This window comes from Phoca vitulina, unplaced genomic scaffold (assembly GCF_004348235.1).
Source record: "Phoca vitulina isolate PV1807 unplaced genomic scaffold, GSC_HSeal_1.0 scaffold22, whole genome shotgun sequence".
In the NCBI taxonomy this organism is placed as follows: domain Eukaryota; kingdom Metazoa; phylum Chordata; class Mammalia; order Carnivora; family Phocidae; genus Phoca; species Phoca vitulina.
In genome coordinates, this window is record NW_022589725.1 from 31,041,838 (window position 1) to 31,064,288 (window position 22,451).

Below are 22,451 nucleotides of genomic sequence, written 5' to 3' on the forward strand. Positions count from 1 at the left end.
CAGCTGACATTTGCTGTGTCCTTCTTCACTTATGAGGCCAAGGGCAAAGGCAACTAGACAGGTCCTGTGGCCGAGGGGTGGTTGACACTTGTCTTGGGAGGTAGGAAGGAGTTCTGGGTGACAGCCAGGAAGCACTTCCAACCCCATTCTGCAGACTCTTCCACCCTTCTTTTTGAGAGTCTGCCAAAATGGACCCACTCCACAAAGCAAAGAAAAAATAGCAGGTATCCCTCAAAAGGAGATTTGGGAGGACTTACCAAGGAGAAATGACTTTTCCTCCAGAACAGGGATCTTAACCTGGCGTCTGCAGCTCCCCATTTGCCAGCTGCCTCTCCTCCCCATGGCCCAGCCCTGCTCGTTGCCCTCCTTTGTCTCACCCAGGGGCCTCCTTCTCCTGCAGGAAGTCTGGACACAGCAGGCCAGGGCTGTCGTAGCCTCTGGCCGTGTGCCTCCTAGCCTCATCACAGCAGAGCCATCATATCCTTAAAGGGACATTGCCCAACTGCTAAGAATAACATTTTCTCCAGATAAATATGCAAATCAATGTTTTAAAAATTCTGACGAAACAAGGAGTCAGTTGCCGACAAGGACAGACATGTAATAGAGGGGAGAGAAGAGGGCGGCAGACTGGGCTTGTCCCAGCCCCTTGTGAAGGGCAGCGGCTGCCCAGCCCTGGGGCTCATTCCATGAGCCTGAGCTGCAGCAGACATGAGAGCCTTGACAAGGACACAGGGTAGGTCACTCCTCCATCCCCTTGGCATGAGGGATGCTAAGGCTGGTGGGTTCCTGGGAGACACAGGTCTTTGATTCCACTTTGCTGAGCCTTCCTCATGCTGCCCAACAGCCTGGGACACGTCCACCCAAACTTCTATCCCTCCTTCACAGGGGTCAGACCCAAGGCGTGGTTGGGTGGCACTCCTACCTTCCCCCCTGGCTCCCTCCCCATTTCCTCTCATGAGTGTCTTCCCCTCACAAAACTGTTGCAGGTTTAATCCCATCTTGGAATCTGCCTTTCTCAGAAGATCCAGACTAATATGCCCAAAGACCTTCAGTAAATTCGTATCAGCAGGCTGATTGACTGGGACTAGCACAGGAGACAGAAATACTAAGTTGTGTTCTCGGTTTGTCACTGGCCAGAGCCACCAGGAGCCATGCTTTCTCCTTTGCACCATCAAATATCCTGTTTCTTACTGTCTTTTGCCCTTTTCCTTCAGGTTGTGGCTCTTTCCTCCTGGTGCCTGCTGAGGGATTCAATCTACTACACGCTGTCTGTGGTGGCACTCATCGTGGTAAGTGTGTGACGCACCCCTCACTTGAGTCCCCTTGCCATTTGACTCTTAACTCCTCCTTCTCACCCCTCGGGATTATGTGCAGCTCCCTGCATGGAGCAAGTTCAAGGTCTCTGGTGACGAATGAGCAAATGGATGTCTATGCACGGAGGTGGCTTCTCTTTCTTCCGGCTGCTTTGATCACCCAGAACCCCAGAGTGATAGTTTGGTGCTCAGAACAGGAAGGTTGACTCTGGTTATCTGGTTCCATGAGAGTCCTCTGCTATTTTCCTGTGACTCCCTGACCATTCCCTCTCACTTTCTCACGGGCTCCTCTGGAACTCTCTTCAGCATCAGTGTCCCTGGGTTTGGACCTTACTTCCCCCTCTCCACATGCTCTCCCAGGACAGCGCCCATGGCCATTACCACCTTTGTGGTGGACACATCCACACTGTATTCTTGGCAATGGCATCCCCCTGAGCTCCAGTCACAGAGAAGCCCCTCTCTACTGGACATCTTCCTATCCCAAACTCAGTGTGTCTCTAAACTTACTGTGACTTCCCCAAGACTGGACCCTCTTTCTGTATTTCAACCCCCATTTCTCTCCTAGCCACCCAACCTGTGGATGATATTAAGTTGACCTTTCCCCCAATTCCACCTTCCTAATTTGGCTTCATTGTAGATTTTCATCTTGTAAAAATCTCTCCAGTGTGTCCCTTCATAGCCCATTTTAGTTGAGGCTTTTTATGTCTTTGGCCTGAACTGACACAGCCTGTCGCGTGTCAGTATGACGACGAGAAGCATTGCTGCCACCCACCCCACCCCCTTCTACCCCGAGGTGAGTTCTCAGAGTTGTCCAAGTCGTAACTCTACAAAGAACATGCTTGTGGCTCCATGTCACCTGTGGGGACGATTCCAAACCCCTCAGCTTGGCAAGCCGAGTCATCCAGAAGAAGGGTGGTGAATCGGAAAGACACTGAAATGGGAGTTAGGACATCTGACTCCTAATCGTGGCCCCCTCCCTTCTGGCTAGCTCTAATGACCTTGGAAAAATCAGTCTCCTCAAGTCATAGTTTTCTTACCTACAAAACAGGAATATCTGAAGTGTTTACTCCCCTATTTACCAAGTACTTGCCTGTAGGTTATTTGTCAATATCTATACAAATAAGTTGAAAGTGATGTTTAATACAAGACTTTCTACAAGGAACCTGTAGATATTTCAGCCAACAGCAGTTCCTGACAGTGAAGATCTTGGGTATGCAACCACAGTCCCCTCATTCCAGGGGCCATTGATAATCAGAAGGGTCAAGACCTGCCCAAGCAGCAGAGCATACAGATCCACCATGTTGGAACTGAAGATATGCCTCCTCTGTCGAACTTCCGGTTGGTAGACTTAAGAACACGCCTGGATTCTATGTTCTCATTCTCAATTACTACCTGTAGGTAATGGTAATGGGTAAGGTATGATCACCCCAAATCTAGAAGACTCTTCTGTTCACACAGAATTCTCAAACACCTGTTGCAGCGAGCTTTGTCCTGCGACGTGGGAGCCCACGTTGATCACATGCACTCTCTGCTCTCCTGCCTTTAGGGTAATTTAGGATGGCTTTGGAAGTTACTGTTTCAAAAGGCATGGCTTGGGGATGGCATAAATGGATGCAACTCTCTGTTTTACTGAATTCTGGAATGAGATGACCATTCCCAGAAAGAAAAGGTAATGAGGCGGAAGGCAGAGATCTCCCTAGCGCATGGACTCAGCATGTCCACTCCCAACAGTGAATTGCCCACACTGGCTTCTTTCTCTGTTTTCAGCACAGATGCCTCTTGGACTCTGTGTGAAATAACTTGTCTTGGGTCGGATTTATCTGAATATGCCCAGGATTTAAAAAAAAAATGTAATTGTTGCTAATGATGTGTGAGGAAGTAAAGAGTTTTGCTTCTCTGGGCTGGAGGTGATGCTCACCCAAGTGGGGTCTTAAGCAAAGCTGTCCTCTGCCCCACGTGTGGCCCGTGAATCACAGAGCTGAGCCAGCCAGACACCCAGGCTGCCGCAGCTCTGTATTTCCCCAGATGGCAACAAGATGCAAAAGCCAGTGACTCTTTGCTGTTACCTGCAGATTTGGACTGTGTATTTACAGCCTAGCTGTGAAGGCTGGAGTTTTCTGATTTTGAGAAAAATTACATTTCTCCACTGTTAGGAAGTAATGGCAGAGATAAAGCTTGAGTCCTCAGGGTTCGGTCTTGGTTCTTCTTATTTTTACCCATGTTCCGCCAACTTCTGTATGCCCTGGGAACACCAAGCATGCTTATGTAAAAAGTGCAACCCAGAGATCTCAATCCAGTAAGTTCTGAGGTAGGACACACGAAGTTCCACTTGAGCCAGCTCTGCCCTGCCCCTCAGGGGATTCCGATGCACCACACTCACTTCCAGAAACTCAACTGCAAATACAGTTGGACACTATTTCCTTGGGATAGTCACCTGCTGTGTGGTGATGATCACTTCCGGAGGAAATGTTGAGATTCTCCAACACAAGGCATCATGGCAGCTTGTTTGTCTGGATTGCTGACTGCTGTTCATTCTCAGGGTCATTTTCACATGATACCTAAAACCGGGGTGAGGAGTAGAACAGTGTTCCACACAGAAGCACAACATTTAGCGAAGTGCATTTCTCAACGTCCCCAGATCTCAGCGTCCCCAGGCTGCTACTTGTCTTTGTCAGGGTGTTCTATTCTCCTCTTTCTGCATTTTCCCCAAATGTTAAGAAAATCACTTTTCTTCTGGCCTTCTTTATAGAATATTAGGCTTCTCTAATAGGACCCCGCAGTGGGCACTTAAAATTCCTGTGGAGTTCCTGTATTTAAACACCTTCCTCCTATCCACAAAGAATTACCAACCATCTGTACAATTTATTTTAACTATTAGGGTTTGGTTTTGGGGGGGGTGTTTTTTTGTTTTTTGTTTTTTTTACCCTCTTGCCCTTTTTATGGTTCTGAAATGTTTAGGAGACAGAACTCCCAGTCTCCGGAGGTGATGCAGTAAAGAGCTTGTTCACCTAGAGGGCAAGTCCGGACTAAGTGGGTGCATGAGAATCACCTAAGTGGGACCAGATGTCGCTTCTTTGTACAACCCTGTGAGAGCCCCTACAGCCCCTTCAACCCCATGCAGAGGAGCCCCAAGGATGAACCATGGGGCCGGAGGACCCAGAGAACAAGGGAGAGAGCTATGGGAGGGATGCTCATACTGCTGGGCCAGGAGTGTGCGGACAGTCGCGATTACCTGGGTCTGAAGCAGGTTTGAGCTGGAGAAGACCAGACGGCAAACACACACCAAAAACAACAGAGCTTAAGACTGGTAACTTAGAGACAAGAGACTCGTTCCCTTGGGCATTTGGGTTTTACCTACCTTGGCTCTGTGCTATTTTCTGGTGGGTTTGGTGTTGTCTTTCAGGGAGAAAGCAGAAGAAATTAGGAACGTGTTACTGTCGAAAGCAGTTATGATATCAAAAACATGCAGTGTGTGTCTCTCTGCCCTTCCTGCCCCATCAGGCGTCCCCCCTTTAGCCCTGGCGACATCCTGTACAGCGAAGCCTCAGGCCCTGGGGAAGCTGGACGAGGTCCAGCAGACTCACCCCATGACTGGAGTCTCTCTCTGCAAGACAAGTGTCACCTTTTAGGTCCTGAAAGCGTTCTGGGTTCTTTGCAGCATGTCCTTGTGTGCATCTACCCAGCAGATAGTCTGCCCATCCTTACAGACCCTCTTGCTGCTTCTCTCCCATTCGAGTGACCCACCCCCGACCGATGTCCACCACCACAGGCAGCTCTGCCTAGCCCTACCCTTTCTCCAAATTCCAGCAGGCCGCACAGCCTCTTTTATTGAAATGTTACTGTAATTTACATAATCATGTAATTTACATAAATGCAAATGATTCATTACATCCTCCATCTCACAGCTGCCCTAAAAAGGAATACTTTATTTTTACTCTCCATCTCTGCTTCGAGACGGGGGACTGTGAGCAGTAAGAGAAGGGAAACCTCCTGGGGGAGTGGATAGGCCTCGGAGACAGGTTTAGATCGCTGAACTGGCTCACAGATCCAGAGTCAGGAGTGCTGCCTACCCAGAGAGGGGCCAGGTGGGCCACTGGCACCAGTTGGGGGCCCTCGGGGCCCCCTGAGCATGGGCACAGCTGCGAGGCCCCTCCGAGGTAACGCTTCCCTGTCTTCCTCCAGGGGGCTGATCGCAGCCCCCCCTCTTGAAGTCCTTTTGCGGGGACAGAGAGAGACAACTTAGCTGGCCCAGCTGCCAGAGGTGGCCTGGGCGGCACCATCCAGTGGTGTAGCCACTGGGCACATGTGGCTATTGAGCTCTTGAAATACAGGGAATGAAACCAAGGAACTGAATTTTAATTTAATTGAAATTTATGTAACCACGTGTGGCTAGTGCACACCATACCAGATAGCACAGTTGTAGAGAGCAGATCCATCCGGAGAAAATATATGCACATTCTCACAGGCATCCCCGAGTTTTAACCAGCATACACTCGATACTTACCACAGGCCTGGGTACGATGCTGGGTCTGTCCATGAAGAATTTCGATGCTGGGTCTGTCCATGAAGAATTTCCAGTTTAATACTCACGACTCTGCAAGCTAGCTAATTACATGAGTCCCATTTTATAGATGGCAAAACTGAGGCCCCAGAAATTCAGGGATTTGCCCAGGGTCAGGGAGCTGCAATAGCTCAGGTTTACCAGAGCAGGTGTCTAAAATGGTACATCTCCACCCTCCCCCCCCCCCCGGCCCTGGCAAAGAATTTGGATTTCCCCTCCAGTAAAATCTGCCTCTTCATCTTTGAAATCATGCTGATTTACCCTCACCTGCTGTGCAGACCACCATTTGAGAGGCATGCCTGCTGCACTTACTTCACATGTTTAGACTGAAGGGAATAGCTTCTGCTTTCCCCCTCCTGATTCCTCTTTCCTTAAGACCGCTGATCGTAAATGATCCAGAATCTTCTTATGTCACCCTATCCATGAGAGAAAAGACATCTATCTCACAGTAGTTGATGACTGTCCTTCCCCACCCCCCATCCCCGCCTCCACACTGGCCTCCATCCAGGGCCCTGCCCCTCTGGCTCACCACCCTCCCTTCTTGGACCCCTTCCTTGCAGGGAGTTAGCCTCTTCTCTCTGATTCAGCAACATTCATGGTACCCCTTGTTATATCTCAGCTCTCCTTCTGGGAAAGCGAGAACTAACCACGGTAGCTAGAAGATTCTCAGAGGGAATGAATGTGAGAATTTTTTAAGTTCCTTAAACAAGTCAGCTGTGGTCATACAAAGGGTCACCTGTGTCCTCATCCCTGCCACTCAGAGGAAGAAGAGCATGCTCTAAAGGCTGCTGGGGTGTACCAGGAAGCTGGGTCTTCCTTGCGCTTGGTCCTGGAGCAGGGACGTGGGTCAGGCAGACTGTGGTATGCACAGAGGACCCTCTTCTCTCTCACAAGGAAAATGACTTGGAAGTTTCAGTTATATGCCTGTGTTTGGTTTCGCACTGCTCAGCAAATATAGCCCTTTGGGTTTGGCAACTATCCTCCCCTGTATCCTAAATCCATCCCCGTATCTGCTTTCCTTCATCCCATAACCTGCCTCTTCATATTTATGTGAGGTGACCAGCTCTGCTCAAGCCCTGCCTTGAGGTAGTCCTTATCTCCTACCCTCCTGCAGCCCCCACCACTGTCGTGGGCTGGCTAGAGATCCTGAGGTCGAAACTCGTGTTTAACTTTCAAGTGTAAACCATACTGGTGCTTAACAGCAGCTTTCCAGTGCATTCCATTGGATTCCTCTCCTCAGAAGGAACGCCATATGCACCCCCAGTCCCCAGAGCTGAGGAAGTCAGAACTCCCATTTGGGCACATCTCCTGAGGGAGCCTCCATGCTGTTGAGTGTGAAGTCAGGGGAAGTGCAGTTTCCATTTCCAGCTAGGGAGGGAGGATTTTTCAGGATTTTAGTGTCTTGAAAGAGAATGGTGGTGTTGATTATCTCCTATTACTTTCGCTGCTTAAAATTCTAATGGTGCCAGTGATTATAACACAAGCTATGGAAATTGTAGGTTCTTCAATGCGCCTGCTTCTGCTCCATGGTTACAGTGTAGAGTAAGCCACTCCATGGACTGACACGCAATGTGGGGACAGCCACCTGCCTCCCTGCTCAGAAGCCAGCCCTGCTGTCTGCCACCCACACACCTGGGCGACTCCTGGCCCGTGTTTTCCCTGCTCTTCCGTCTTGAGCAGGCCACTTCCTTAACAGTTCCTTGGGACGCTTGGTCATCCAGGGATTCACCTGCCTGATGTAAGCCTGTCTCTCTTAGAAGAATTCTAGAGGAGACACCAGGGCTGAAAGCTGGTTTCCATGGTACCCAACTGTTTCTCTGAGGCCTGAAGGAAAAGAGTGGTTTGTTGTTGTTGTTGTTTTCAAATTCGCTCCTGCATGTTCACATTTAGCTTGTCTGTGGAACACGTGGAAAGCTTAAGGGCGAAGCCAGAGGTAGCTTTGGATGAACCATATTGGGGTCAGAGATCAGGTCCCCTGACCAGCTGTGTGCAGCAAATCTGGAGCCCAGATACCAGTTAGCACCATCCGAATGTGGTCACGGGGGGCAGCACCAAACACAACCAGCAAAGCCAAAGAGCTACTTTCGCAAGCAAGACTTGTTTTCAGAAACCCAACTGGGATAAGGGCGAGTCAGTTCCAAAGGCCACACAGCAGGTCCCTCAATTGCAGCATGTCCTGGGGTTTGAGTGGTGGCATGAGTTGAGGGACCTGCCTGTCCCCAACTCAGAACATGTCCTGCCTCCAGAACGTTGGCTGAAGACTCCGTTAGGAAGCCTTCTGTCTTGAGGTGTTTACCCTCTTTCCAGGAAGTTTAATGGAGCCTTGAAATGGACTTGATCTGACTTCCTTCCAATCCCCCTCACTGCCTTGGCAGAGTGGACAAGCAGAGGGTAGGACGTGAGCACCACCTAGTGGTGACCAGGTGGAAGTGGGGGCCCAATTTCTTGTTTCTAACAAGTACCTATATAAATGATTTCAGGGGGTTTTCTACCCTATTAAGGCCGCTGTAAGGTGTGGGACAGTTGTCTCGTCTTCTTTTACCCACAGATAGAACATGGAAATAAAGAAGGATATGCAACATTTGTCTATAAAATGGAATAAAATAAAATATCTGTTAGCAAAGTAACAGATCCATTCCCTGAAACCATCAGCAACATCAAGTGAGAAAGTCGCCTGTCCTTGTCATTTTAGGACTTTTCAGACCGAGTGATTCCAGCATTCCGTCAGGGTGGTCCAGGAACTAGAAGGAACATCCTGTGAGCAGTGTCAATTTCCTCATTTTCAGTCTTCTGAGTGGGGGATGATCAGTGGCTCGGCCTCATCCAGGTGCCACCAGCAAGGCCCAGACGCATTCATAACTCACCATCCCCCTCCTTTCCCACCACCAACAATCCTCTTTCCATGTAGATTTTCCTAAAGGCCTGACTTCTAGTTCCTTTTCTCTATTTTACTGTTCTTTTTTTGAGTCCTCTCATTCTTCCTCCCAATCCTCTAGAAGAAGTCAGATAAATTCCAGGCGGTGTTTGCTCATTAGCCACCAGGCAGCTGAGGGCTTCTGACTCTGAGTGATCAGTGAGGGGGTGCCCCTGCGTCAGTTATATGGAGGCTTCCAGATCATCTTCATTTGTTAAGATTTGTAGGGAGACCATGGGCAGTTCTCCTTGTCTGCCTCCCTCAACACCATTCCCACCCCTGACTTCCCTGGCCACCGCCTCTACCTAAGCTTCAGACTCATGATGTTCTGTCCTTAATTGTGTATCTAGTCCAGACCCCACTATTCCCTGATTTATTGTGTCCTCTGTAAATTCCATTCTCATTTTGGGATCCTTTGCACAGTTCAGCCTATACTGATTTTTCCCCGTTGATATGATCACTGAAATAATCGCTAAAGACCCATTGATCTGTGCCCCCACCTGTCACTCAGATGGCATAGAATAAGGGCTTCCTGAAAGCTGCTTTTATATTATAGGGTATCACCTGCCTTCCCTGGTAGACGAAAATTAAATTGGCGCTTTAATAAAGTCTTTACCAGTATCTCGTGCTCTCTTAAGTGGCCATGAATTGATTGCTCCAGCACGATGCTCAAGACTGATACTAAATAAACTTCAATTAATAGAAACGTTTTCCAACTTAAATCATTTGTTCTTTTCCCTGATTTCTTGACGATTTTTTTTTTTAAGCTGGGGGTGGTATAAAAGGATCCGTGAATGCCTTCCAGGGGTGGACTGCATACCATCCAACCTGGATCGCGGGATGGCTTCCTTTATTTAATTCTCTTCCCATTCTGATTTGACATTTTCATCCAAATGCCAACCTGTTGAATCTGATAACAAGAGTCACAAAGCTGCTGAAGCCAACGTCTTCTTCAATGTCTTTTTTTTTTTTTTTTTTTTTAAACATTTTATTTATTTGAGAGAGAGAATGAGACAGAGAGAGCATGAGAGGGTCAGAGGGAGAAGCAGACTCCCCGCTAAGCAGGGAGCCCGATGTGGGACTCGATCCCGGGACTCCAGGATCATGACTTGAGCCGAAGGCAGTCGCTTAACCAACTGAGCCACCCAGGCGCCCTTCTTCAATGTCTTGTCAGGAACTGTGAGCTATAAATAAGTGGGTCCCCTTTCTTCTCATCTTCTCTTTGCGGCTTTGGGATAATTGGAGAGAGGTCCTCTCTGGTGCCTTCAGAGCCACACCTGCTCAGCTGTGCAGTTTTCTCTGCATGTCTCACAGCTGCTGCTTATTATCATCTCCAGGGACTGAAGCGATGCCCACGTCTTTGGTTGAGTTTACAATCTCCATGCCATAATGACCCCTTGCACCCAGAGGTTTTTGCCTTGGAGTCTCCAGAGGGCCATGGGCCCCGAAAGAAAAGCGCTAAAAGCTGGTTGTACCCAGAGCAGTCGTATCCCGTGAAGGTGGAAAGAGCGAGCTATGAAGCAACCCTCAGCTTCCACTTGTTTTCAACAGCGTGCCGTCGAGGCACGGAAATGTGTCATGGAAAGAAGACTTAAGAGCCAGGCCTGAGTTCTAGAACCAGCTCTGCAGCTAAATGAGCACCCTCAGGAAAACTCCTCGTGTTCTCTGTGGCTCCATTTCCCCATATAAATCAAAGGGCCGGGATGACACCACTTTAACCCCCAAAGTGAGAAGGGATTTGGGCTCTGGCTTAAGGGGGGGGCGGATCTCAGTTTGGCACTGGTCCCTCTTTCCAGCCGCCTCTGACCCTTGCGAATCTCCTTGAACAAAAGAGCAGGCCCGTGGCCCAGGGCATGGGCAGCCTGCGGGGCCCCGCTGGGGTGTGCAGTCACTGTCGTCACTGCATTGACTTCCCACCCTCTGCACAAGGGCGGCAAGCGGAGTGGAGTCTGATTCTGGTTGTGATGCAGAGTTTTCTTTGAAAGTCGATTCTTTTAAGGAAACAAGTCAACCGAAAGAAAAATATTGAGTACATAGAAATCCGAGGGCTTGCCTAAAAGCTTGAAGGTGTTGTAGAATGCCCAGAGACGTGCAGACGTCTTACAGGTGGCCCCCAAGTGGCTGATGTTTGGAAGCACCCGCCAGGCTCCCCTATCCCCTTCCAGATCTAAAATTCAACAGCGCATGGTGCTCTGCACAGAGGGGTGGTCGTGCTTCTCTGCCCCTGCACCGTTGGACAGAAGTTGCAGAAAGGAAGGGATGACCCTGTGCTTCTCCCCTCCGCAGCGTGCCGCCCCAGCCTGCCGACAGCACCTCCTTCCACTAACATTAGCCAGAAACAGAACCAGCACAGAGGGAAGTTTATCTGCAGATTCTTCTGGTTGCAGGCCAGCCGCAGCCGGATCCCCGCAAAGCAGGCTACGTGGGGGACAACGTGCAGTCTAAAGTGTGTGCGTGTGCGCGCGGATTTTGCGTGCGCGTGCGAGCGTGCGTGCGCGTGTCTAATCGTCTGTCCTTTTTATTTTTTTTTACAGTTCATTTATGACGAACAAGTTTCCTGGTAAGTGCCTCTTTTTCCCTCCCAGTTTCCCCTGGCTGTGTTGCGGAGCCGAATACATGGAAGACCAGTCAGGGTTTAGAAAGAAAGGGGAATGTCGGGCCGCTTGGAACAACCAGCACCTCTTGGGACCCCTCTGTGGACCTCAACAAAGACATTAGATTAGCTTTCACAGAGCAGAGACCTTTTCCCCTGGGCTGGGGTGGTGGCCTTCCATTTGGGAGGCTAATATCCCACTGTCTTTGTCACCCAGGTTAGTGACAAACTTAGCTGGCCTGACTCAGCTGGCCTCCTGCAGCCAGTCATTTGCTGGGCCCTGGTTAGGATTTGACTGGTCTTTACAAGTCGTATCCAGACCGCGTTGGCATATTCCGAATACCATGTATGTCTCGGGAACCAGAGATGGAGGCACTTCCGTTATCCTTGACCCATTAAAGTTCTGCCTGACATTCAAGACGATCTTAGATCTCTGAAAAATCAGTGACTTTTTTTTTTTTTTTTTTGATAGATACAAAACTTTAGCCAGGTTACGTCTATGGGAACATTTGCATTTGGGTCAACTATCCAAATCCCCATTTCTCAGGTGGGTTTTGAGCAAGTCAGATATCTTTGGAATAGAAATAGAAATTGGGTGTGTTGTGCATTCTTGCTTCGTTTTTCTCAAATATTTGATCTGTAGATATAGAGAAATATGAAATAGCATCTTAGGGATAGTGTGGCAGTGTAGCTAGGTAAGTAGACCAACTTTCGTGGTATTATTTAAAGCTAAGAGTGAGCCTTTGTCAAAATGCACACTAGCCCTTTGTGGGAGTGACATCTCTTTGTCTTAGGATCTCTGATTTTCAGAATTTGGGCATGGTAGAGGAACTTGCCCCATTGATGGTAAATGTGATTCACCATGCCAAGGTATTAAAGTGTAGTTTTGCCAGCTCTCTCTCCTCTGTCCAGGAGGGGCAAGGAGGAGGCCACTAGGAGAACTTGCTTTAAGATGCATCATCTTTATATCAACCCATTAAAAAACATGAAGGTCTTCTTTGAGAAGCCTGGACCAGCAGGCTAAAAAGGATTAAGATGTCTGGGAGCACCTCAGGTCAGAGGTCAGGGAGAACCTCTTCATGGGATCTGCCTGGACAAGGTCGCCAAGCAGAGTGGTGACATCTTCCCTCCATGTCCTTGAGGATGAAGTGCAGCACAAGAAAACTTACAAAACTATTCTCACTCCAAATGATGGCACACTTAGCACAACCACCGCTCTGCCTTAGCAAACAGTAGATGCTTACGTGTTGTTCAGTGTTGCTGCTCTTAGCTCACAACACTGCCATAAAGACAAGTTATGATTGCAGTCAAGCTCAGAAATTTTTCTGCTGTTTTTACACAGAAAACCTTAAGAAAGAGGATAGCTATGGTGGTTTACTGTTGGTTTTTCTTAGAGAGAGCTCTCTCTTTTCTCTACCTCCCTGGCTTTGCTGATGAAAGCAGGCCTATTTCAGTCCTCAGAATGTCTTTTAGGATCTTTCAGATGGTGTGGATCAAGAAAGGGAGAGACTGTTCCCTTTGCATTCCAAAGGCCAAATCTCCTGTGGATGTTACGAGGTTAGAACCCTGGGTTCTGGGTTAGAACCCTGGGCCTGCGCTGAAGGGCTCAGGGTCTGAGGTCCTTGGGCCCTCAGCCTGAGCACTGAGGCTCCCACATGGAGAAGGAGACAGGAAGGCCATGAATGAATGAGTTGCAGATTCCCAAGTATGTTTCGTTCCAGCCTGAGCTGGGTTAGAATCCTAACTCGTGCACAGGAGTAGCTGCAGGGAAGAACAAGGGGGAGGCTTCATGGCACCAGGACATCGTTCCCAGACTGCTGGCCTGTTACGTAATTATTGTTATTATGTGGATGCGCTGACGGAGGAGACATTCTTCACTTGAGTGAGGCTGAGAGATTAAAGTCTGCGCCACTGGCCCATAACTGCTCTGGGACTTCCAGGGATCTCAGCTCCTCATTTAAATGCAAAATATATTGAACTTTAAGGTATTTTTCACTGTCCACCGAAAATACTGGGTATTTTTCGTACCCTGCCAACCACAAGCATTTGTTTTGCTGAAAGGGTGTGTCTAGGAGCTGACTTCTCTGATTTCTCCCTTTAACACCAGATTCTTCAACCTGTGCAATTAAAACACAGCAATACTTCACAAATACCTTTAACAGTGAATTCCATTCCTTGTTGTAGAACATTCCATCATGTCTTAGCGATTTCAAGGGCGGTAACCAATTCATCCCAAATCCTCAAACGCAGACTAATTTCACTTGTGTATCTTTTGAAACGAGAGTACTCTGTAGGACTAAAGGAGCCTTGTTGAGTACAATACACAGGGGCAAGACTTCCCCATCATCCACAGCTCAGATGCCTTTACCACTCCTGAATCAGCATTCTGCAGCAGATCTCAAGCAGCCAGGGAAGGGCAGGCAAAAGGCTTTTACAGCAGAAAACCAGCTCCAGTGGGTTAAAGAAACAGTGGTTTATTTTTCTTACATAACAAGTACCCCAGCTGTTGGTGTACGATGGCTCCGCATTTCTCTTGGCCTCTCCCTCGTGGTCCCAGGAGGGCTGCTGCAGTCCCAGGCATCAAGTTTGGATTGAAGGCAAGAAGGAGGAAACAGGAAGAACACCTTTCCACCTTATATCTCTTTGGTTCCCACTGTGGCCAGGTGGGATAGAATTACAACTCTAGACCGATCATTATTTATCCTGGAGATGGACCCACCCTCCTTCAGATCCAGCAGTCCTCATTTGCTGTCTCAACCTCGTAGGCTTCTATTAGCAAACAAAAGGCAGGTGAATATAAGTTTGGTGCTTTTCAGTTAGATAACTACCCCTAAAGACATTTAAAATAGAAAGCATCAGAGATCCACCAAGTATGAAGGATGTTCAACCTGAATCCATAATGACAGCTCAGCAAGGCCCACAATATCGCCGGAAGGAATTTGGACTATGTCTTCAGTGAGTCTGAAGGCCTGACAAGAAAACAAAAGGATCCAGGTTGATGTTCTTGTTTCTTCTTTGAACCTCAAGCTGTAACTTTGGGAGAGAAAAGAGAGCCTGGGGACGTGACCTGGAGAATATTTACCTGTGTGGCACTTGGAACCAGCACTGAATGTTCTGGACCACAGTTAGGAAAGCAGAGCCATGCCCTTTGGGTGAGAATGGGGAGGAACAGGGAATAAGCTTCCCAATACAGGAAAGAACGATCTTTGGCAGGAGAACCAGGGGCCAGTTGAAGGTGGTTCCAAATGGAAGTTTGCGGGAAGGGAAAGAACAAACCCAGATCATGCCACAAGACCAGGTCCTTGGAGGACAGTGGATGAGCTGTGGTCAGGAGAGGCAGGTGGAGAAGTGTCCCTGGGGGGGGGGGGGGGAGAAGGGGGACAAGAGCTGTGTGACTTTAGAGGTCTGCATGTGGAATCTGTCCAGTTCTACCCCTGTTTCCTAAACACCTCCTGAATGCGAGGCGCTGTTCCAGAACCAGAAACAGAACACAGAACCAAACTCGGCCCTCACCTTGGGTTCTCTGGGACTAGAGAGGAGGCAGACAGTAGACATGTAATCACGGGGTCATTTGGAGACACTCATGGCATGGGGAGGGCGGGGGCGGGGGGTATCCCTGGGACTCTGAAGAGCATTGAGCCAGGACTGGATCAAACACTCAGGCCCTAAAGCAGAGAGGACTGCAGCTGGCTAGTATCAAGGCCTCACAGAGCCTCGTGTATTTCCTCTGGAGCACCCACGGGGTGAGCCCTGTCTGGGCGCCCACCAAGCAAACCTGAAATGTCAGCAGAAGCAGAGAACACCCATCTCACGGGCATCCCTGAAATCTAACAAAAGAGAACTTTACTTGAACATTGCAATGGAAGGGCTTGTTTTGAGGAGAAAAAACAAAAAGGCCTAAAGGAATTAGAGAGTATCCATCTACCTGTTTACAAAGTGCTGGACTTCACTCAGCGTAGCTGAAATATTTCATGTTGTGGGTCTGTTTCCTGGTGACCCCTTCCTGAGTCTATTAAAATGCATCCAAGTTACATGGCATCCCTTTGGATCTCAAGTATCTCTGCCTTCAAAATGAACACTGAATAAGCCTCATTTTTCCCAATTAATTTTATGCCACACATACACTGGTTTCAATAAGGACCATGTTCAAGAGGTGTTTTGCAACTGAAAATGGATTTCTTTTAAAGATTTTATTTATTTATTTGAGAGAGAGCAAGAAAGAGAGAGTGAGAAACAGCATGAGAGGGGAGAGGGTCAGAGGGGGAAGCAGGCTTCCCGCTGAGCAAGGAGCCTGTTGTGGGACTTGATCCCAAACTCCGGGATCATGACCTGAGCCAAAGGCAGTCACTGAACCAACTGAGCCACCCAGGCGCCCCTGAAAATGGATTTTAAAGGAAGTCTCACCCTGTGCAGATGAGCTGAGGGCTGCTCTGTGCTGTGGGGAGAGGAGAATAGTGGGCCCCCAGGGAGGGAAGGCGAATCAGCTGTCAGGGGATCTGTTCTAAGTCTCTGGAAAATGAGAAATGGGATAGCTGAGGTGGGGGTCAAGTATGAAGAGTGCTGTCAAGTGACTGCCTGAAACAGGCATTAGTAAGCAATGAATAAATAAATAAACAAGGGAAGCACAGACAGGTCAGCGGTTTAAACAACATACACAAGGTCATGTGATAGAAAGTGAAGGAGTAGGCAGGGAAGACATCTTGGAGGAGGTGACATTTCCACGGGCATTTGCAGGATAAAAGGGGCCAGCCAGGGAGTGAAAGGAAGAGTATTCTTGGCAGGAGGAATAGTGAGTGCAAAGGCCCTGTGGAGAAGGAAAGAGCTTCTGGCATGTGCAAACAAAGGGAGGCCAGTGTGGTGAAACACAGAGGGGGCACAGACAATTGGACGAAGCGAAAGAACTGGGTTTTACAGAGAAAGGGCACCTTTTGTTTTTTCTTCTCAAGTATGTTGGGAAGCAGCTGGAGAGCTTGAAACAGAAGAATGACATGATCAAGTAGCCTCGCAGACACCAGTTCAGAGCTGCCGTTCAGGTGGCCTGGCGGGTAGCAGTGCGGAGGACAGAAGCCAAAAATTCAGGAAATATTTTGGACGTGGGGTTCTGAGGGATGTGAGGCGAGGGTCAAGGAGTGCTCCTGACTGATTTCCAGATTTGGAGCTTGACCGGGCAGGGAGTGGTACAGTTGACTGAGGTGGGAAAGCCCGGGGAGCATGAAGCCGGGAAGTAGGAATTCCAGATTCCGCTCCAACGTGCGTTTAGACGCCACGTGGAGAAACCATGTTGACCATGGGTATAAGCCCCTGCGCTGGGAAGAAGTGCGGGGTGGAGGTGTCGGCTGGTGTTTACAGCAGGATGATGAGATGACGTCATCTAGGTAAAAAGAGAAGAGGGTCCCATATTTGGAGTTTCACCTGAGGAAATGGAGGAGGCAGAAGGAAGGAGAAGGTAGGGGGATGACAGGAGGAAAAGCAGCCATGCGGCCTCTCAGAAGTCGGGGGAAGAGCATGTTACATGCAGGAGGACAGGTGGTCAGCCTTCAGGTGCTGCAGGGAAGTTGAACAGGGTGGCTGAGAACCATCCCTGGGCGCAAGCACATGGAGGTGGCTGGTGCCCTGGACCGGTGTGTCAGAGGATGGATGGCTGTGGATGTTAGACTCAAGGAATTTGCCAAGTGAGTGGGAGGTGTTGCGGGGCAGTGCGCGCGATGCTTTGAGAAGGTTTGCTGAGAGAGGAGCCAAGAAATGTGGTGGAGAGTGGAGAGATTTGGAGCCCCTGACTTCTGTTAGTAGCAGCAAGAGCACTTTTATACCAGATACACACACACACACAGTTTGCATAGTGATTCTGAACCGATGTGCGGGACTGACTTTCCGTGACAGGTGGACCCAGCCTCCCCTCCTACAACTCTCACTGCTTTCCAGCACTTCGAGGTTATAAACACCGCTGCAACAAAACCCCTGTGTGCGGCCTTTTTAAATTTGACCACATATTTCCCCAAGGGTCAATTTTTAGACACAGAACTTGAGAAGAAAACAGGAAGGGAAGGCATAACCTAGAATTTCTTCATAGACCATCCTCCAGTAACCTTTTCTCAAAACCAGAATTACTCCCTCAATTCTACAACTAAAAGGGGAGCTTAAAAATTAAATTCCTTGGTTTTTGAAACTGGAAGTTACTAAAATGAATAAAATAGAAGTATTCAAATTATCCGAAGTTCAACGTACATTCCGGTGGGTTTATTTTTTACTTTCTCTTGACCATTTTCCACTTGTCCATTCTTATCCTTCCTGCTGGCACCTCTCTGCCCAGGTGTCCTTTCTCCCTCCTTCCCTCCCTCTCCCTCCCTCCCCCTCACTCTCTTTCTCCCTCCCTCTCCCTCTCTTTCTCCCTTCCTGTCTCCCTCTCTCTCTCCCTCCCTCTCTCTCTCTCTCTCTCCCTTCCTGTCTCCCTCTCTCCCTCCCTCCCTCTCCCCCCTCTCTCCCTCCCTCCCTCTTCCTCCCTCCTCTCCCTCCCTTCCTCTCCCTTCCTCTCCAAACCTCCTCCTTCTCTCCCTCCCTCCCCCTCGCTCTCTTTCCTCCCCCTCCTTTTCTTTCTCCCTCCTCCTCCATCTTCCTCCCTCTCCCTCTCTTTCTCCCTTCCTATCTCCCTCTCTCCCTCCCTCTCTCCCTCTCTCCCTCCCTCTTCCCCCTCCCTTCCTCTCTCAATCTCCTCCTTCCCTCCTCTCCCTCCCCCCTCCCCCTCCCTCTCTCTCTATGCCTTGCTCCTCCTATCCAGCAATCTCTGGGTCACCCCTGTGAATTCCTCTAGTTTGCCCTTTGTAAATATATCTGAATAGTTTTACTGAACGATTAAACTGTGGATGGATTCATAAATACAGGCTTATAATCAGCAATATTATGGTAGACTTGTGCTCTCACAGAACTTTTAGGTGAGTGAGTAATGGAAGGGAAGGAGCATTTTCCTTTTAGGTAGAAAAGGAAAATAAAGCCCCTTGAAAGCTGTGTCTACAGACCAGGAAACACTTGTAACCAGTCTGCACATGTGCCTTGTCCTCGCCCTGCTTGCCAGGTGTAGCTGCCCTTCACGTGGCATGGATGTTTAGAGATCAACTGGTGTGTTGCACATCTGCCTGTGGTGACTTTCTGTAACTAGCCATTCTTGGTTTTACCCAGGTGGGAGTCTTTAGTCCTCGTCCTGATGTATCTCATCTATATAGTCATCATGAAGTAAGTAAAATGTCTTCTCGGTTTTCTTTCCCAAAACTCTTTCCTACATTGAGAATGATGGGATAATGTGGAAAGAGGAATGGGGGCAGGGCAGGTAGTGGGCTGGCTTTCAGTGCTGACGATCACAGACTCCTGGGTTCCCTCAGCAACCTGCTGTGCAGCACTGTAAGTTCTGATTCGAAGCAACAGCAAAGACCCTTCGGAACCTCATGTGATAACGGAATCAAAGCTTTACGTGTTTAATTGGAGAAATCTCTCAAACCCTTGTACCCTCTTTAATACCTGGCAACCAAGCTTTGGGCTATTTTCACTCTCTTTCATAACAGTAAAGGAGGTAAAATTCACTAAGTCATGCTTCTATATAGGGTGACAAAGATGGGACCAGAGCTAATTAAGAGATGACTAAAACCATGGATCGCATACCTGCAGACTTGCATTATTCATAACATATTCATCACCTACCATTGTGTAACAAATGAGCCCGAAATGTAGTGTCTTAAAACTACAAGCATGTGTTATCTCGTTACAGCTTCTGAGTCAGGCATCCAGGAGCACGTAACCAGAGAGTTCTAGCTCGGGGTCTTCCTTGAGATCGTAGTTAAGAGGTTGGCCAGGGTGGCTGTCATCTACTTAACTGGGGCTGCAAAATGACCCACTTGTGCTGTTGGCGGGCAGATGCTGGCTGTTGGCTGGAGCCCTCAGTTCCTCAGCATGTGGGCCTCTTCTTAGGGCTGGTTGAGTGTCTCCACAGCACGGGAGCAAGTGAGTTAAGAGAGAGAGCAAGAAGGACCCCCAGTGCCTTTTCTAATCTGGTCTCACAAGTCACATGCTGTCACTTCTGCCATATTCTGTTAATTAGAAGTAAGTCTAGCCCACACTCGAGGGATCTGCTTCACCATTTGAAGGGAGGAGTGTCAAAGAATTTGTGGACATATTTGAAAACCACCGCTTCATAGGTTCTTTCCCCCGCCCCTAGAGTCTGGGAGGCTTACTGTTTGTATCAAGAATTTTATTAGCTGGTATTTCCCATACTCTAAGGCAAAAAGTAAGCACCATGGCTGTGAACCTGCTGGTTCATCTTTTTGCCAAGTACCATTGAGATGAGGAGCTCATAAATAATGTAGAGTCATTCTGTGCTGCAGCGGCTGGACCCCATGGGAGCTGTTTCTTTCATTCCAAATTAACCCGTACTTTCCCCAGCATTTGTGACTACCTTCTCAGGGGGCAAGAAAGTACCACACAGTCAGAAATTGCCAGTTAAACACATCAGGTAGCAGTCTGGAATTTGACATGTCAAATTGTCTTTGCTGTTAATGACAAAAAATAATTCTGGCCACTAGTGTCCGAGAGACCTTTTTTGAGAAATCAGCATGGCCATCGGCAAACATTACACCAACAGTAAAGGTAGGGCTGGTTCAGCTGATGTCCACTGTGGGCTGTAAGCAGTCTGTGGCCAGTCCACTCAATATGGCATCCAGCCTTCACCTCAGGAGCTGTCCAGTGGTCAATGTGGACTTGTTACTGGAAGAGGGTATTTCTAGAGTATCCTGGTGTGGGGTTACCATGGGATAACTGATGAAGAAATCAGGTGCTTTTACCACTACTCACCTTCCATTTAAAAATACCAAATTGATGGGCTCCCATGAAAACCAGAGTTGGCCCAAAGGCCTTCCAGAGTTTCTAGACTCTTAAGGAAAAGTCTTTGAAGGCATCTTGCTTCTCCTTCTCTCAAATAGCAAAACCATTAGGGAATCAGTGCCACTATAGGAAGGTCTCAATAATACATACATCTTCTTTCAGTGTGTTTTAAATTTGATTATTTCACCTTTTTTTTTTTTTGTAATATGTTGAGGCCCTAAGTTTGAGGTCCCCAAAAGTCAGGAGTCCTTTTCTTCCCCTTTGAAAGGGTGAATCGGTCAATTATTCCAGAAGAATTGACTGAGTGCTCTATACTCAACACTGGTCTTCGGTTTTGAATCTGAATTTAGAGGACAGCATGTCCCATAGTGCATTCACTGGGGGCTTCACAGAATAAGGAGGGCTTACACCAGAGTTGGTCCAAAGGGAAGGAAGGTTGAGGAATTTTGCTAGTATGCATCTTGTGACCACTGCACCCCTCTACCAAGCCATCATAAAGCCCATGAGTTGCTGGCAGGGCATGTGGATATTAAGATAACACAGTGAATAATTTCTCTCCTCTCCCCCAAACTATGCCCAATGTGAAAGCTAATGAGGTGTGTTTCTGCTGATGCCTCAACTTTCCCAGCCTTCCAGCTGTTCAAACCAGCAGGATACAAATAAAACAGGGAATGGCAGCTACTGTGCTCACAGAATTTTCTGCATAAATTCTGGTCCTAAGTTCTAAATTGAAATCTCTGCTCTTTAGCCATCCCTGTCCACAATCAGAGGCTTTAATCATGGGGTTTTATAAAATCTGATTTATAAAATTGCATGCTTCACAATAAAATAGCTTCAGGGTGCAAGCACAAAATTTAAAACATTCAATTAAAAATATAAAACTGAGTAGCAGCAGTTAAAACCCGCATATATTAGAGTTGTCAGCTGCCTCCTGGGTGGATGACTTTAAACATTCTGTCTGAAGGTCAAAAAGCAATTTCAGTTTGGCCAAGTAGATAGAAATCTTAAGGGAACATGAGGCTTACCTGGCCTTGGTGAGGATTGATTTCTGTACGTCTGGGTCCCTTCTTTGGGAGTTAGTCCCCAGGTTAGGCAGTGTAGTCTAGTGGTTGAGATCAAGAGTTGCACGTTCAGCCCTGCCTGGTCACACCTCACAGTCTGCCACTTGCCAGCAGTAAGACCTTGGGCCCAGTTATTCTGCCATTTTGAATCTGTTTCCTCTCTTAAAAACAGGGTTCCTAACGCCTCCTACCACAAAGGTTGTTTGTAAGCATGAAATGGGACAGCATAGTTAAGTTACTAACCAGTATCTGATTTCAAGAAAGGTCTCATAATAAGACTAGACATAGTGTTATTACCTTGTTATCCAAATCCAACTAAATGTGTAATGCACAGTTGTACTTTCAAGGCAAAGCTTCATGCAAGTCGGTATTTCTATGGGGAAATGGATTTTGAGTTAAGATGACAGAAATTCTGCCTCTCCCCCATAGCTCTATCAGTAAGGCAAGACATTCTTCTTCAGTCTAGAAAGTGGGGAGACTTTTTCATTAAGAAGATTTGAATATTTACAAAAGCCAGCAGAATGGTATGACAGCCCCCCACGCTCATCATCAGCCTGACAGCCAGAAGCCCACACCCCTATCCATTTCCTTCCCTCCATGTGGTGTGAAGCCCCAGACAGCATGCCAGTTCATCTATAAAAACCTCAGGATATGCCTCTAAAAGGACTCACCTTTCACATAACCACCGCATGATTATCGCACCCAAGATTAATGCTATTTCTTCAATATAATTAAATATCAAATCGGTGTTCAAACTTTCAACGATCTCATGAATGCCATCTTTTACAGCTTTCTTTTAGGGAAGTGGGCAGGCCAGTCCTGGGGCAGTCTGGGGCACTCTCAGGCTTTATACCGAGAGGGAGATTTTTAAAATCAGAATCCAAATAAATCCCACTCATTATCATTGGTTGCTCCAACTTTTAATCTATGAATCCCCCCTCTGGTTTTCTTTTTCCTTGCAATTTATTCTTTGATGAAGTTGGATTATTAGCTACACAGTTTCCTACAGTTTGGAAATTGTTGATTACATCCTGTGCTGTGGTGCAGCCTGTTCCTTTGACCTCCATATTTCCTGTATGCCAGCCATCAGTCCAGTTCAGGGTAGACTGTGTCCCAAGTGGTGGTGAGTTCTGCCACCAACAGG

At 48.0% G+C, this 22,451-nt stretch overlaps 1 protein-coding gene across 1 annotated transcript in view; it reads left to right on the forward strand.

Annotated features, from left to right (window-relative positions):
- Window positions 1-22,451, forward strand: part of SLC24A3 (solute carrier family 24 member 3) — a 502,870-nt gene that overhangs the window by 434,078 nt on the left and 46,341 nt on the right. The window contains exons 7-9 of the mRNA XM_032419689.1: window positions 1,215-1,289; window positions 11,323-11,348; window positions 18,555-18,608. Of these exons, the coding sequence (XP_032275580.1) occupies window positions 1,215-1,289; window positions 11,323-11,348; window positions 18,555-18,608 (155 nt within the window). The remainder of the gene's footprint in view (window positions 1-1,214; window positions 1,290-11,322; window positions 11,349-18,554; window positions 18,609-22,451) is intronic.